General features: G+C 28.9%; 1 protein-coding gene across 1 annotated transcript; it reads left to right on the top strand.

The window, feature by feature from the left end:
• The first annotated feature begins 1,192 nt into the window (after nt 1-1,192).
• On the top strand, nt 1,193-12,649 carry LOC147072988 (uncharacterized). Its single transcript, XM_085945827.1, has 4 exons — nt 1,193-1,289; nt 3,897-4,270; nt 9,932-10,144; nt 11,718-12,649. The coding sequence occupies exons 1-4, from the start codon at nt 1,281-1,283 to the stop codon at nt 11,893-11,895; spliced, it is 774 nt and encodes a 257-aa protein (XP_085801953.1). The 5' UTR covers nt 1,193-1,280; the 3' UTR covers nt 11,896-12,649.
• The last annotated feature ends 237 nt before the right edge of the window (nt 12,650-12,886 follow it).

Here is a 12,886-nt window from a genome sequence, read left to right as displayed (position 1 = left end):
CGATAGAATTTAACTGAGCCTGTGGACCAGTGGTTGAGGTTTATTTTGTAAAGCATCAAATTTTTTTATCTAGTAGCTCTATAAAATGTTTGAAATACGAATAATGGAATTGCTTTTTTATACAATTTATAAAAATAAGGTTCAATATTAGTATTACATATCAAATTTGATTGTATATATTTACATATTAATATGCTAACCTATATTAATATTTTACATTTCATTTTTGATAACGTCTTTTCATGTCATGAATGTACCAGTATATGATCTAATTAACCATAGTTATCGCTTGGAAGATATTTATAGAAGTCAGTTTTATTCATCACTTGAAATTTGCTTTTTAGTAATTCAATACACTACAGATAATGACTTATAATTACTGAAGGCTAACTGATTAATTATTGCACTTTATAGTTTAGAGTGCTTATTCTGCTAATTACAACGTTAAAAATAATTTTTAAGTTAACTTCAAAGTTAGCTTCCGGTCCGTATAAAAAGAGATGATGACCCTAGTGTATCAATCTCTGCTGCGGACACATAAAATATTAATACATTAGAAATACGAAAGCCAGTCGCCATCAATCAAGACTTTTACCAAAGTTTTCATTATTGTATTACTTAGGGACAAGCTATTGAACATAATAAATATAATATTACCAATATTGAATACGCGTTGTGCCTATGTAACAAATATTAAAAATAACATATTCCTTAACACATTTTTAAGTTTATCCGAAATTGTTCTACACTCTAAAATTATACCTTCTTATAACTACGTCAAGAAGGTAACGTAATATCTAATATTTTTTCTATTCCCTGATATTTATATATGTGGTAGGTATTTGACTTGTAAGCCGACTCTAAATGAAAAAAATATCAAAATTACAAACACAATAATGAAATTACCAATATTAGTATTTTAGTACCTATTAAAAATAGCTAAATTATTTTATAACCATGAATGTTAACATCATTATTCCATAACCTTCAGTAAAATCTGGTATATCATTTACGTTTTCACAGTAAGGACATCACCTGTCAAATCTGAACTACCTCTCAAACCTATCATCACCGTACTGCTCTAGTAAAACGTACGGGATCGTAAGATGATCTCTTTGGTCAGTTAAACCCTGTGGTAGGATGGCATGCAGTATAAATAGCGCCGAACAGGGATACAGAGCATCAGTCATCATCTGACAATCATCAGAAACACACTGAGACTAAAGCCAGTTCTTAAAGTTTCCTTCGAACCAGTTGTTTTACTTTAAATCACAGCAGTCATGAAACTGGTAAGGACTTAAGCAATATCAAAAATCTTTTGGTATTCCTATATTATTTTAAATAGTGAAGTGTAATATAATATATTATTTTTCGTTGAAATCGAAGCTTTTAAATCGATCGGGTTTTCACGAGCTTTTAAAGCTCCACATAAAAATATTCTGGATGCGTGTATATTGTCTGTTGATTATTTTCAAAAACATTGTGGTTTAATACCAAATTAATTCTGAATTTTTCAAAAGCATTTTCATTATTCTTGTAAATTTATTCGACTAAGAAATTTTATAGATAATATGGTCTTTTAATCAAAATATTTATATGATTGTCATTAATATTACAAAGTATATTGTATTAGAAAGGATTAAATATATGCTATAAACAGTTTTATTAAAAACATCGATAATAATTAATGGATTACCCTTCGTCATCTAAATATATATTTACCCTGGAATTTGGTTGAAGACTTCATTGTCATTCATAATAATTAATATATTAAAGTATACCCGTTTGTTTTTTTAATGAAATACATTTTTATCAAATAAAAAATTAATTATTAATATTATAATAAAGGAATTTACTTGATACAATATACAGTTTTATTAAAAAAACCTTTTCATTTAAAAATGGAATGTTTTAAAGTGAAGATTTTAATAATTTGAAATTAGTTATCATTTACCTGACAGAACTCTGTTTTACAACCATTAAATAAATACCATCAATTCAATTTTATATATTTTTAGTCAATATAGATTTCAGTTTATACACTGTTACCAACATAACTTCCTTGTATTTAATTCAATGTAGCAAATTACTATACGTTGCATATAAATAAATTACTGTTCTTAAAACACGAATATTTTTTGGTAAAAATACAATTGTTTTGTAGCCATATAAATGCCAATTCAATTAATTAGTTACAGAAATAAAAAATCAGATATCTATATATAATTTATTGATTAATTTATTTAAGCTTTAACAAAAAAATATTGTAGAATTATAGTTTGTATATAACTATTTTCAAAATAATAAAAATACCGTAGATATATTATTTAATACCCGATATTATATTAACATCAGATCTGAAAAGTTTAATATTTTTGTAATATTGATAATATGAAAATACAATAACGTTAATCTCACAATAAACAGCAGCGTGTAATATTACATAAATAATTACAAGATAAAAAGAACTTTGTATGTACAACGTTTTTAAATTTTCTGTTGAATCATATAAACTTGACTTGACTAGCTTAAACGATCAAAAAAATGTATTTGATTGAAATAATACTGAAATGTCATTTTAACACTCATATTGATTTCCATAGTAATGCACGTATATATTAATAATTTCCTAGCAACTAAAAATAGTGGATTGGATTACGGATTTCTTCCGTAATAACTTTTCATACAAAACAGAATTAACTGAAAATTAATTTAATTCTATTTAAAGATGGCTAAAAGTATTATAAAAAGTGCATTGGCATCGTGTTCTGATATATACTAAAAGTTTCAAATGTCTAGCTAGTCGGGAAGTTAATTAAAAATCGATTGCAAGATTTGTACCGGACAAATAAGAATACGACCTAATAAAAACGTTGTAAAATTTATTTTCATTCCATGACATAGTTTTACTTTAGTAATCTCAAAACAAGTTCAATAAGTACTCACTTACTTTAAATACCTGTACATCTCCAACTGAGATACAGTGTCATATTATTACTATGCAAATACAATGTTTCGTGACACTTAACAAAATGCTTTCAGTATAATTATTATATTAAACTAAATAATATGCACATGCTCGGTTTCAATGCAAGTGTGACATATTCGGTTATGAAACCGTAATCTTCAATTGTATAATAATAACGTATGTACGTAATAGTCATTTAAATAGCTATTCAAATAAGCGAAATTCATTTACCATGCTATCATTGTCTTTTGAATTCTAATTAATTCATTCACATCTTTTATTATTATGTAAAAATAGGTCACTATGTAATAATAATACATGCTTAAATTCGTTTCAATTTTTTTAAGAGAATGTGTCATCTTTAATTCCATTTTAATTTTCATTTAATACAACTATTATTAATAGTACATGAAAAACTCGTGAAAACTTTTATTCACAATAATTTTTATGAGTATAGTGCATTGTGTATACAATATAATGGAAAATTATACATTACTACTATTTTAAATTAATGTCTTTCTCGTAATCGAAACTAAATTTATCTCCACATAATAATAATTCATATTCCGTGATATATTTTCTCAAAATAAAACCTTATAATATATTTTACGATGTTCCAATTATAAAAATATTATTTTGAAGTCGATGACAAATGAACACAGAACAAATGAAAATCGCCTAGCTGTCATTTGCATTATTATTATATTGTAGTGGTTAAAATTATGTATTTTCAAAGCACAAAAAAGATTAATTAGAAGGTTATATAAGACATTGTTCTAGCTCTAGTTCACACTAAAAATATATTCGATAAATTTTCTATTGAAGTTTAAAATTAACTTCTCATTTTGGTGCAATTATATTAACTTTCCGTGTAATATATATATAAATATTATTTCTAAAAGTGATTAAATCTTCTCTTCTTCTACAGTTAATCGTAGTGGCAGCATTAGCCGCCTCCTGCAGCGCTGATCTCTTAGCCCTGAGACAACGTGCCCCACAGAGCGCATACTCAGCCGGCGGCGGTGACTTCCTGAACACCCAACGAAATACCTACATTCCCCCACAAAACAATTACCTGCCCCCTTCAAACAGCTATCAACCCCCTAAGCCAATATACCTTCCCCCTCAGGTGACCACTGCCAGACCAACCACCCAGTACTTGCCCCCTCAGAAGCCTACAAACTCATACCTTCCCCCCCAGAACTCCTACTTGCCTCCTGGTAATAATAAACCAGTTACTCCACCAGTCCCAATCCTGAAGCAGATTAATGAGATTCATGAAGATGGAAGCTATAAATACGAGTGAGTAAATATTGTCTTTATTATTATTGAATTAAATTAGAAATTGTTTTAATATAAATATAAAATATCACATAATATGTTGTATCCAGTTTTGTTTGTTTTAAAAAAATTGGAAGATACAAATACATAACAATATATAGTAGAATGACATAATATTCTTTCAATTCTCTAATTTTATGACTAATGTTAGTGGCCAACATATAGTGACGTTGAGGCCCGACGCAGTGATTAATTTTAAGACTCACTCACTTAATTTCACAAATTTCAAAAATTCACGTCCCGGTATCTGGTATCAAAAATGTAGGTTGATAATATTCGCAATATCTGCCTTAACTTGCTGTCCTATAGCAACGTATGATCTGCCTATTCACACGGGACCTAACTAATTTTAACAATGTTGAATGATAGTTGAGAGTCTTTCAATCTAAATCGGTATTACTTATGCAATGAAGAATACTAATATTCTTTAGATCTTTGTATAATTTAATAATTCTATGACTGGTTTGACGACCCCCTTTTAAATTTTCTGATGAATCGATTGCGTCATTTGTGTCAAAGAAAAATGCCGCTGACTAGCGTACGATTCTAGAAACTCTCAGAAACACTCATTAAAAAAATCTTAGACCGAATGGTACTCGAACAAACATCTTCTACTTGCTGGGTGAATACATTTATTCAATAAGTAAGTTAATGACCTGACTTATAATAACTATGCTGTCTAGGGTTATAAGTTTGAGTAATTCATGTGTTATTACGGAAAATCTGTAGTATGTACTCTTTCTCAGCTTATTGGTTGGTATTAAAACCTTGTCATTGATAACGTGATGAACCTCAATTCTCAGTATACCTCAAAAAACTACATCTCAAAAGACTGTGTAGTACTTCCTACAGGATTTAACTCCGTAGATCAATATGTATATTATGTAAAATCCAATCGCTTCCAGCGGGCTATTTCTTTATTCCAGAAAAGATGTATTTTTTATTTACTGAAGTATTTTGCGTGGTGATTATTATGTGTAATTAAAAAATCAATTATAATACAATTGAACAATTAAATGACCTGTATCTCCAGATACCATTTAAAAGCTGGTCTGTCATTATCAATTCCCATAAATGCAACAGTGAATATGATATTATAAATACTTAGCCATAATATAAAACTAATCAATAAATCACTTATAACTTATCTACGACGAAATGTCATTAAATTAAAATATTTTATTATTAATCTCTAAGTCAATCACTTTGTTGAGAAACTTAATCGATGAATCACAAAGAACAGAAATGCTCCTCAGTAGATTAATGACGGGGCTAAAATTCCCACGTGGAGTGATAATATGACATGACATGACAGGTAAGCACAACGATTATCTATAAACAGTAATTGTTCGTGTACAACATTATAATCGACAAAACGAGTTTCTTTATAACATTTATATGAGAATAAAATTGATATATATATTTTTCGTATTCATAAAAATACTTCGGCACATTATGAATATGTTTGTTAATCTAGTTTGGAATCGAATTAATAGTTAATAATTTTAAAAAAATGATTTTATTCTAAATAAAAATACACTTTTGGAAAGTCTTCATTCAAACTTTATTTTTAAGTCAGGTTTTTTTTCTCTACTATTAATATTCTTTTAACGTTTATATAATGATGCCAAATATTACTAAAATATTAATTAATTTGATTTCTTTTACTGTTTCATATAAGATAATTTTTGCCACCAGAAGTTACGCCTTTCGGCATCTTCAGACACTATTTACACCCAAAACAAATGTAACTCAATTTGGAAAGCGCTTCAGAGATTATTAAGAGCCATTAGTTATCTTTCGCGTGAAAAGCTTGATAAAACTTAAATGTCTTTTATATATTCGTAACTATTTAATATTTACATATATTTAAAAAAAATATATATTAAATTGTATAACAATTTCGTGTCATGTTATGAAGTGATCCATTAAACTGTTCACGAGGCACTACGAAACGTAGTTGGTTAAGTTATTTGGATTTAAAATGTGTCGCAATTAAGTATGGCGCCTAAAGCAGAGGTCTATGTGCATGGGCGCTAAATTCTTTTTATCTGAAGTGTTTTCATGTTCAATAATTGAAATGTTACATTCTTAAATCTTGTGAATTATTTGTTGAATAAAAAAATAGTTAATTAAAAATGAAAATAAGCTTTCAAAAAAAATATTTAGAATAACTGAAAGTTTAAACAATCAGTACTTAAAATTTTAGCTCACTGAATCAATAGGTATAAGAACGATTGCGATATTAGAAAAATCTGTTAGCTTCAGTTAAAATCTTAATAATTTGTTACTGATGTGTGCCAAATTTTGAAAAATAAATATTTCAAACACACATTTAAACAAAAAACAGTCTTAATACCTATTAAAAATAGGCTTCAAATTATTGGGTAAGTATATATATGCATTAACAGCAAGTATTTTAATAAAAACTTGAGCAAGTATTTTATTAAAAAGGTGGGAACTATTTAATATGAACAGCAAGTAAAAAATGATTATTGGTAAGTATTATAATATAACAATGGAAGTATTTAAATTATGATAGGGAATTATTTAAATAATTTTCGGGAATTATTTTAATAATTAATGGTAAGTATAAATATCAATTTGTCAGTATAAAATCTATTTTGGACAGATTTTTTTCTTTTACAAAAATAACTTATTTAGTAGCTTCCTTATTATGTTAAATTTAGTAGGATATTATTGTTCTTTCTATCTGGCTCTCCAGAACAGATTGTACTATTAGAATGGTATTTCTCAATTATTTCATCCCTTACGCCCATTTAGTGTAGCAGCATTTGTGTATCTATAAAATGGCTCAATGATGCAATGCGAGTCTCCTGAGCAAGCTTCAGTGCCTTAAAGACTATTTCATTTTAACTATCAGCTGTAACTTAACTTCACTGCACCTTCCGAACCATCAGTTGTAGGTAGCTGTTAGGCATACACTCTTGATCTAAGCGCACTTCAAAGATATATGTAACCTTACCTTATGAGATTCAAACCCTTAATTTCTACTTCATTGCGGAGTTAAATAAATTGTAGTGTCTATTATATACATTTTCAACTTTGCAATAATAACAAGACATACTTCAGACTTGTATAGTGCTTATTACATATTATTTTCAGTATCAGAATTAAATAATAAGACAGACTTCAGTTGTTTACAATAAATGTATTTCTTGTGTTCAAAAATTCACAATAATAATCAATGGTAACAAACATATGACAGAATAAGACGTTTCCTTCAATGATATATCAATTACATACAACCTATTACTAAAGACGACCGATGTCGATCAATGTGAATGATTGAAAATGATAATCTAGAATACACACCCAGTCAAACGATAACATAAAAATCTTTTCCTTCAATTACGTACAACCTATTACTAAAACGTTTATGAAATTCATAATAGAAAACATAAAATTTGTGTTGTTTTTACTGTTATATTATTTTATGCAAGTCTACATATAAATAACACAACATTTTAGGATTATCGGAAAACATTCCGATAATCGCAACTTTTGACTTTTGACAGCTCGATTTTTTTATTCGTTCGTTGATCAGTATCAGAGCATAGACAAATCGGACGACTTATTAATTGTCACCGGACTTTTGGCTCGCCAATGGCAATACGTTTCACGGTCTTATTTACATTACATACTGTAATAAATTAACAATATTAAATTATTATCTGATTCGGCATTTACACTAATAGTAAAAATAATAATATACATATTATATAAATAATTAAGATACTTACTTAAATTAGTAATTTTAAAAGACGTTGAAAAAAACCTTTTTTGCAGATTGTCATGTTACATTTCACGTAACATGGCTACTTTTCAAACGCAGATATTAAAATAAATAATGTTAATTAAATAACAAAATTTGGCACAACCTTGTTAAAAAGTGTGTGTCAACCCTTGCTTCCAAGACAAAGACGGTTAAAAATAAGCCAATCGGATTCATTCCCGCTTTTTTGAAAGCGTCTTGTTTACAAATAACTTATTTCCGCCCACAAGATCCTCACTCCAAGTTTAGATTCAGTGCCGAACGGGTGTCACCGGTTAAAGTATAGATACAGTTTCAACGCCATTTGTAGTTACTTCCTCTCGGACAGGAAGAAGGATTCGCAGTTCATAATTCCAGCCAAGATGAAGTTCCAGCCATCACAATTTAAACATAAAGTTAAGTAATAGTTACCATCTTCCAAGAAATTTCTCTATGCCCATACCAAGCAACGCTTCTCAAATTGTATTTTTTTTTGTATCATTCTTAAATTTCAATGGTTTGTGTAATTAAATGACACTTTTCACGATTAGCTGTGTTCTTATTTTTAAACTGTTATATTTAATTTGTAATTACACATATTTCAAGGCGCCCAAAAATTATAATTTAATATTTCAACGAGTTTACAAATGACATTTTATTTGAGGTAGATAAGTGATTTATAAAGCATTCTTTACACAGGGTTAAGTTGGCAGAAAGCCGAATCTTATAAGCTGTGAGATTAAATATTTCATGTTTTATTAATTGAATTAGTTGGCACTCAATGTTTAATAATTGTGCATTATAATTATTAAACTTCTTTAACTATATACATTTTTATACACTATCATTTTTCTAATATGACAAGTGATGAGTAAAAAACATGTAAAATATAAAAAATCCACGAACCCAAACTAATTAATTTAGCATACAATTTTAATTGAGATAAATTTAATATCATACTATAAATTATTGTTGTACCCAAACTGAGATTCATTTTTTTTTATAAAATTAGACAATAATAGGTAATAAAAATGTACTTAGTTTAAAAAAATGATTTCTGTAATATTTGTAGTACCTACCTAGAGAACCTATCAATTATTAATTTAATCTTTGAGGTTATTCGCATTTATTTTGTGAAATGTCCATCTAGCTCTTTTTTCTGCACCTCTGCGACTTCTTATTTGATCTTCTTTTAATAATATTATAATCATAAATAGTTTGTTCTTACCGATATTCATGAATGCATAGACTAATATACTTTATATGCGATAATGGTAACCCTAAAATGCCGTGCGCCCCATTGAACGTTTTTTACTTTTCATACTATCAAAATAATAATGGATATTGATTTTATCTATTGGCCCATGTCATTTAAATAATGATTATTTATTTTTACTACTGATTTTTGAATATTATTTCTTGCTGTACCAATATTTTACATTCAACATTAAAACTGGCGGGCTTATACCGATACTTTGAAATAAATACTTACCATTCATTTAAAATTCTGACAGTTGTTATTTAAAAACTTTTCAAAATTGTCTATTAATACTTGCTTCAAAAATGCACGCCTTAAAAATATTGTCTTCGCCTTTATTCGCCTGCCACACTTTAAATTCTCAAACTGTGTATTGGTTCTAAGTTCTAAGATATGAGAATCCAAATATTATTAAAATGTACTATATGAGATAAACTGTTTATGTAGCACTAATTTGACATAAGTGAATTTACTAACAATATTTTTTGTATTCAATATTTTATAACTAGAGATAAAAATGACAAATAATATGTGGTATTTATATTCTTTACAACACAATGCAACTATCAATCATATCTTTATCCAACAGAACCTTGACCGGAGATCAGACCCATATCGAGCAGATGGGCCACATCGAGAACCTTGGAACCGATCACGAAGAACAGGTGATGCACGGATCGTACTCCTACGTCGGAGATGACGGCAAAACCTACACCGTCACTTACGTAGCGGATTCCAATGGATTCAGGGCTTTCGGTGATCATCTTCCCACTCCTCCACCAATCCCAGAAGCCATCCAACAGTAAGATATATACTCATTTATTCTTCTACATAACCGTCATATTTATTTCAATGCTAATTTACATATTGTAGTAACTGTTACAAATTTTAAAATAAAAATACAGTCGTACTCGGTTATTACGATCACGGATATAGCGAGATCTCGAATGTAACGAGGAAACATTCGTTTACGTTTATAATTTTCTCCATACACTTATTCACTTTTATAACGAGCTACTTATCGGATATACCGAGCTAAAAATCGTCAAAAAAATTTTTAAACTATTAATGTGTCGATCGTTTAAAAACATTTCGGCCCTAACCAATAAAATCCGACCGGACAGAATGCCGCGGCACCGGATTACGTTTATGACACTAGTTAAGTGCCTAAGTACCTACCTTATTGGTGTTTTCGTCGACAATATTGAAAAAGTTTCCACGCATATGGTTGAAATTGCATGTAAAAAATCCAAGGTTTGTGAAGTTGGTAGGTACCTACCAGCGTTCATTACAATAAACAACTTCTTTTGTAGTTCATGAATGTCATGCTTGTTTCTAGGAAACATTCTAATTGTATATTTTTATTTGAATTGCGACTTTTTGTGTTATGTGACCTCTCTTTTAAAAATACCTATTCACTCATATAACGAGTAACGCTTATAACGAGCAAATTCGGTCGGTCCCATCTTCTTCGTAATAACCAAGTTCGACTGTATATCTCGCATCTATATACAAATTGTAAGTAAAAAAGATACATTTCCCATATTTTTTTCATAATATGCAAAGTATATTACGGAATTCCACAGAAAATAGGTTATTTCAACACAGTTTTTAATGAGAAATGTTGCAAGTTTCTCCCTCTCTCTCTCTCTCTCTCTCTACCAAATAAAAAAACAACAAATTGTAAATTTTGAATTCGCGAATAACTGCTTTAAAACGGACACTGCTATTAAATATTTATATTTTCAACAATTTTAATAATAGTGTCAAAAACAATAAATGTACATGTATAGTGAAACAATAGCTCATTTAAAACAGTTTATCAATACTACTTCGGTAGAGTAATCCATAGTAGGTGTACCACAATCATAACTGAGCAATGCATTGGTTTCTTATACAAATGATTCCTGGTTAGATTCTAGGTGAGGTCACATAATATGTGATTTGCCCTCAAGCCCATGTGTTTCTGTGGTGTATTTCATCAACTACTGTTAACGTGGCTTCGTTTAACGTGTTTTATTCTTTTGTCTCGTATATTTTATTTTATCTATCACAGGTTTTATTTTATTAACTTATTCATTATTTATTCTCTGTAATACCCGACCTTTCTTAATCCGGTATTGAAACACGAAGGTCTCTTAAAAGGCAGGATACTAATAATTCCGAGAACACTGAAACCTCGAACACTTTGTGTTTTATTATACATCCAGATTTCGGTGCATCAATACATAATTACTTACTTATAATCTTCTTATTAAATGCGACAAATTTTTAGATGCACTAATTAAAAAGACACGAAAATGCTCATTAAATTTGACACGACAAGGTAAACGACTGATTTAAACAGATGTCATATAAACGTCTTATTGTTCTAGGGCACTAGACCAGAACGCACGCGAAGAGGCAGCCCAAGGTAGCCAAGGATACCCTTCAGGACCTTCTCAAGGTTATCCATCAGGACCGGCCGGTGGATACCCATCAGGACCTCCCCAGCAGACATACCTTCCCCCAAGCAAGCCAACGTTCAACCCACAATCTGGATACCAGTATTAGGACAGCAGAACAATGCAGACCTCGCTTTAAAAATGGAATAAACCGACTGAATCTTTAGGTGTAATATTTCGCTGACGTCTCGCATATATTGATAATATATTTATCTAGCATTCTTTATGATGCCCTGATACAATTTCTGCGGTATATTTATTTATTAATACTTTTAATCACTTTTAATAAGTGATTTTTTTTTAAATAAATCGACAAATTATCAATTTTTCTTTTGTTGTAAATAAATTTAAAAAAATATTTGATAAATATTTCAATGTGCTTGACAGATTAAATATTGCAGCTAACGATACTTTCTAATGTATTTTTAAAATAATATTATTCTGCCAATCAAAAATTACGTGTTTTAACGATTTTTATTTCCAATATAAATACATTTTTTATTTTCTTAATTTAATAAGAAAAATCTTGCGGCCATTTTATATACTTAATATTATATTATTTATTTTATCAAAGGAGAGTAATGTCTTTATTTATATTTTTCGTTGATAATCTAAAACTATTTATTTGTCTTCCTAGTCTATTTTCTTTCTTTTTAAGGGGGGCTTAACTATTTATTGGGTGCCTATTTATTTTATATTAACGTTTATATTGAGACTTATAAAAATCGTTAAAAATGTACGCAGAGATAAGGTAATGTTCTAACACGGTGTGATGTTTTGAACAAATGTATAAATGCGAATATGTACATAGGTATTATATGTGCATAACATGTAACTTATTATTTTTGTAATAAAAATAATGACAAGTGTTAAAGTAATACAGTTTTTTATTCTCTAAAATACTTTCCTTTACCCTTTGATAACCATATTATAACAAAACGTAACGTTTAGAAAAACTATTCCAGGATGTCCATGTCAGATTCTCACATAGTATAACATCTGGAATAAATAAACAATCTTATTTATACAAAATAATTGCCATAGATATGGAGAAAATGTATTTTTTATAAGTAAGGTGTAAAATATATGATCTCTGCTTT

Source organism: Rhyacophila brunnea, unplaced genomic scaffold (genome assembly GCF_057557595.1).
Source record: "Rhyacophila brunnea isolate RB1 unplaced genomic scaffold, BYU_Rbru_1.0 scaffold_19, whole genome shotgun sequence".
Taxonomy (NCBI): domain Eukaryota; kingdom Metazoa; phylum Arthropoda; class Insecta; order Trichoptera; family Rhyacophilidae; genus Rhyacophila; species Rhyacophila brunnea.
This window is presented reverse-complemented; position numbering and strand designations above follow the sequence as displayed.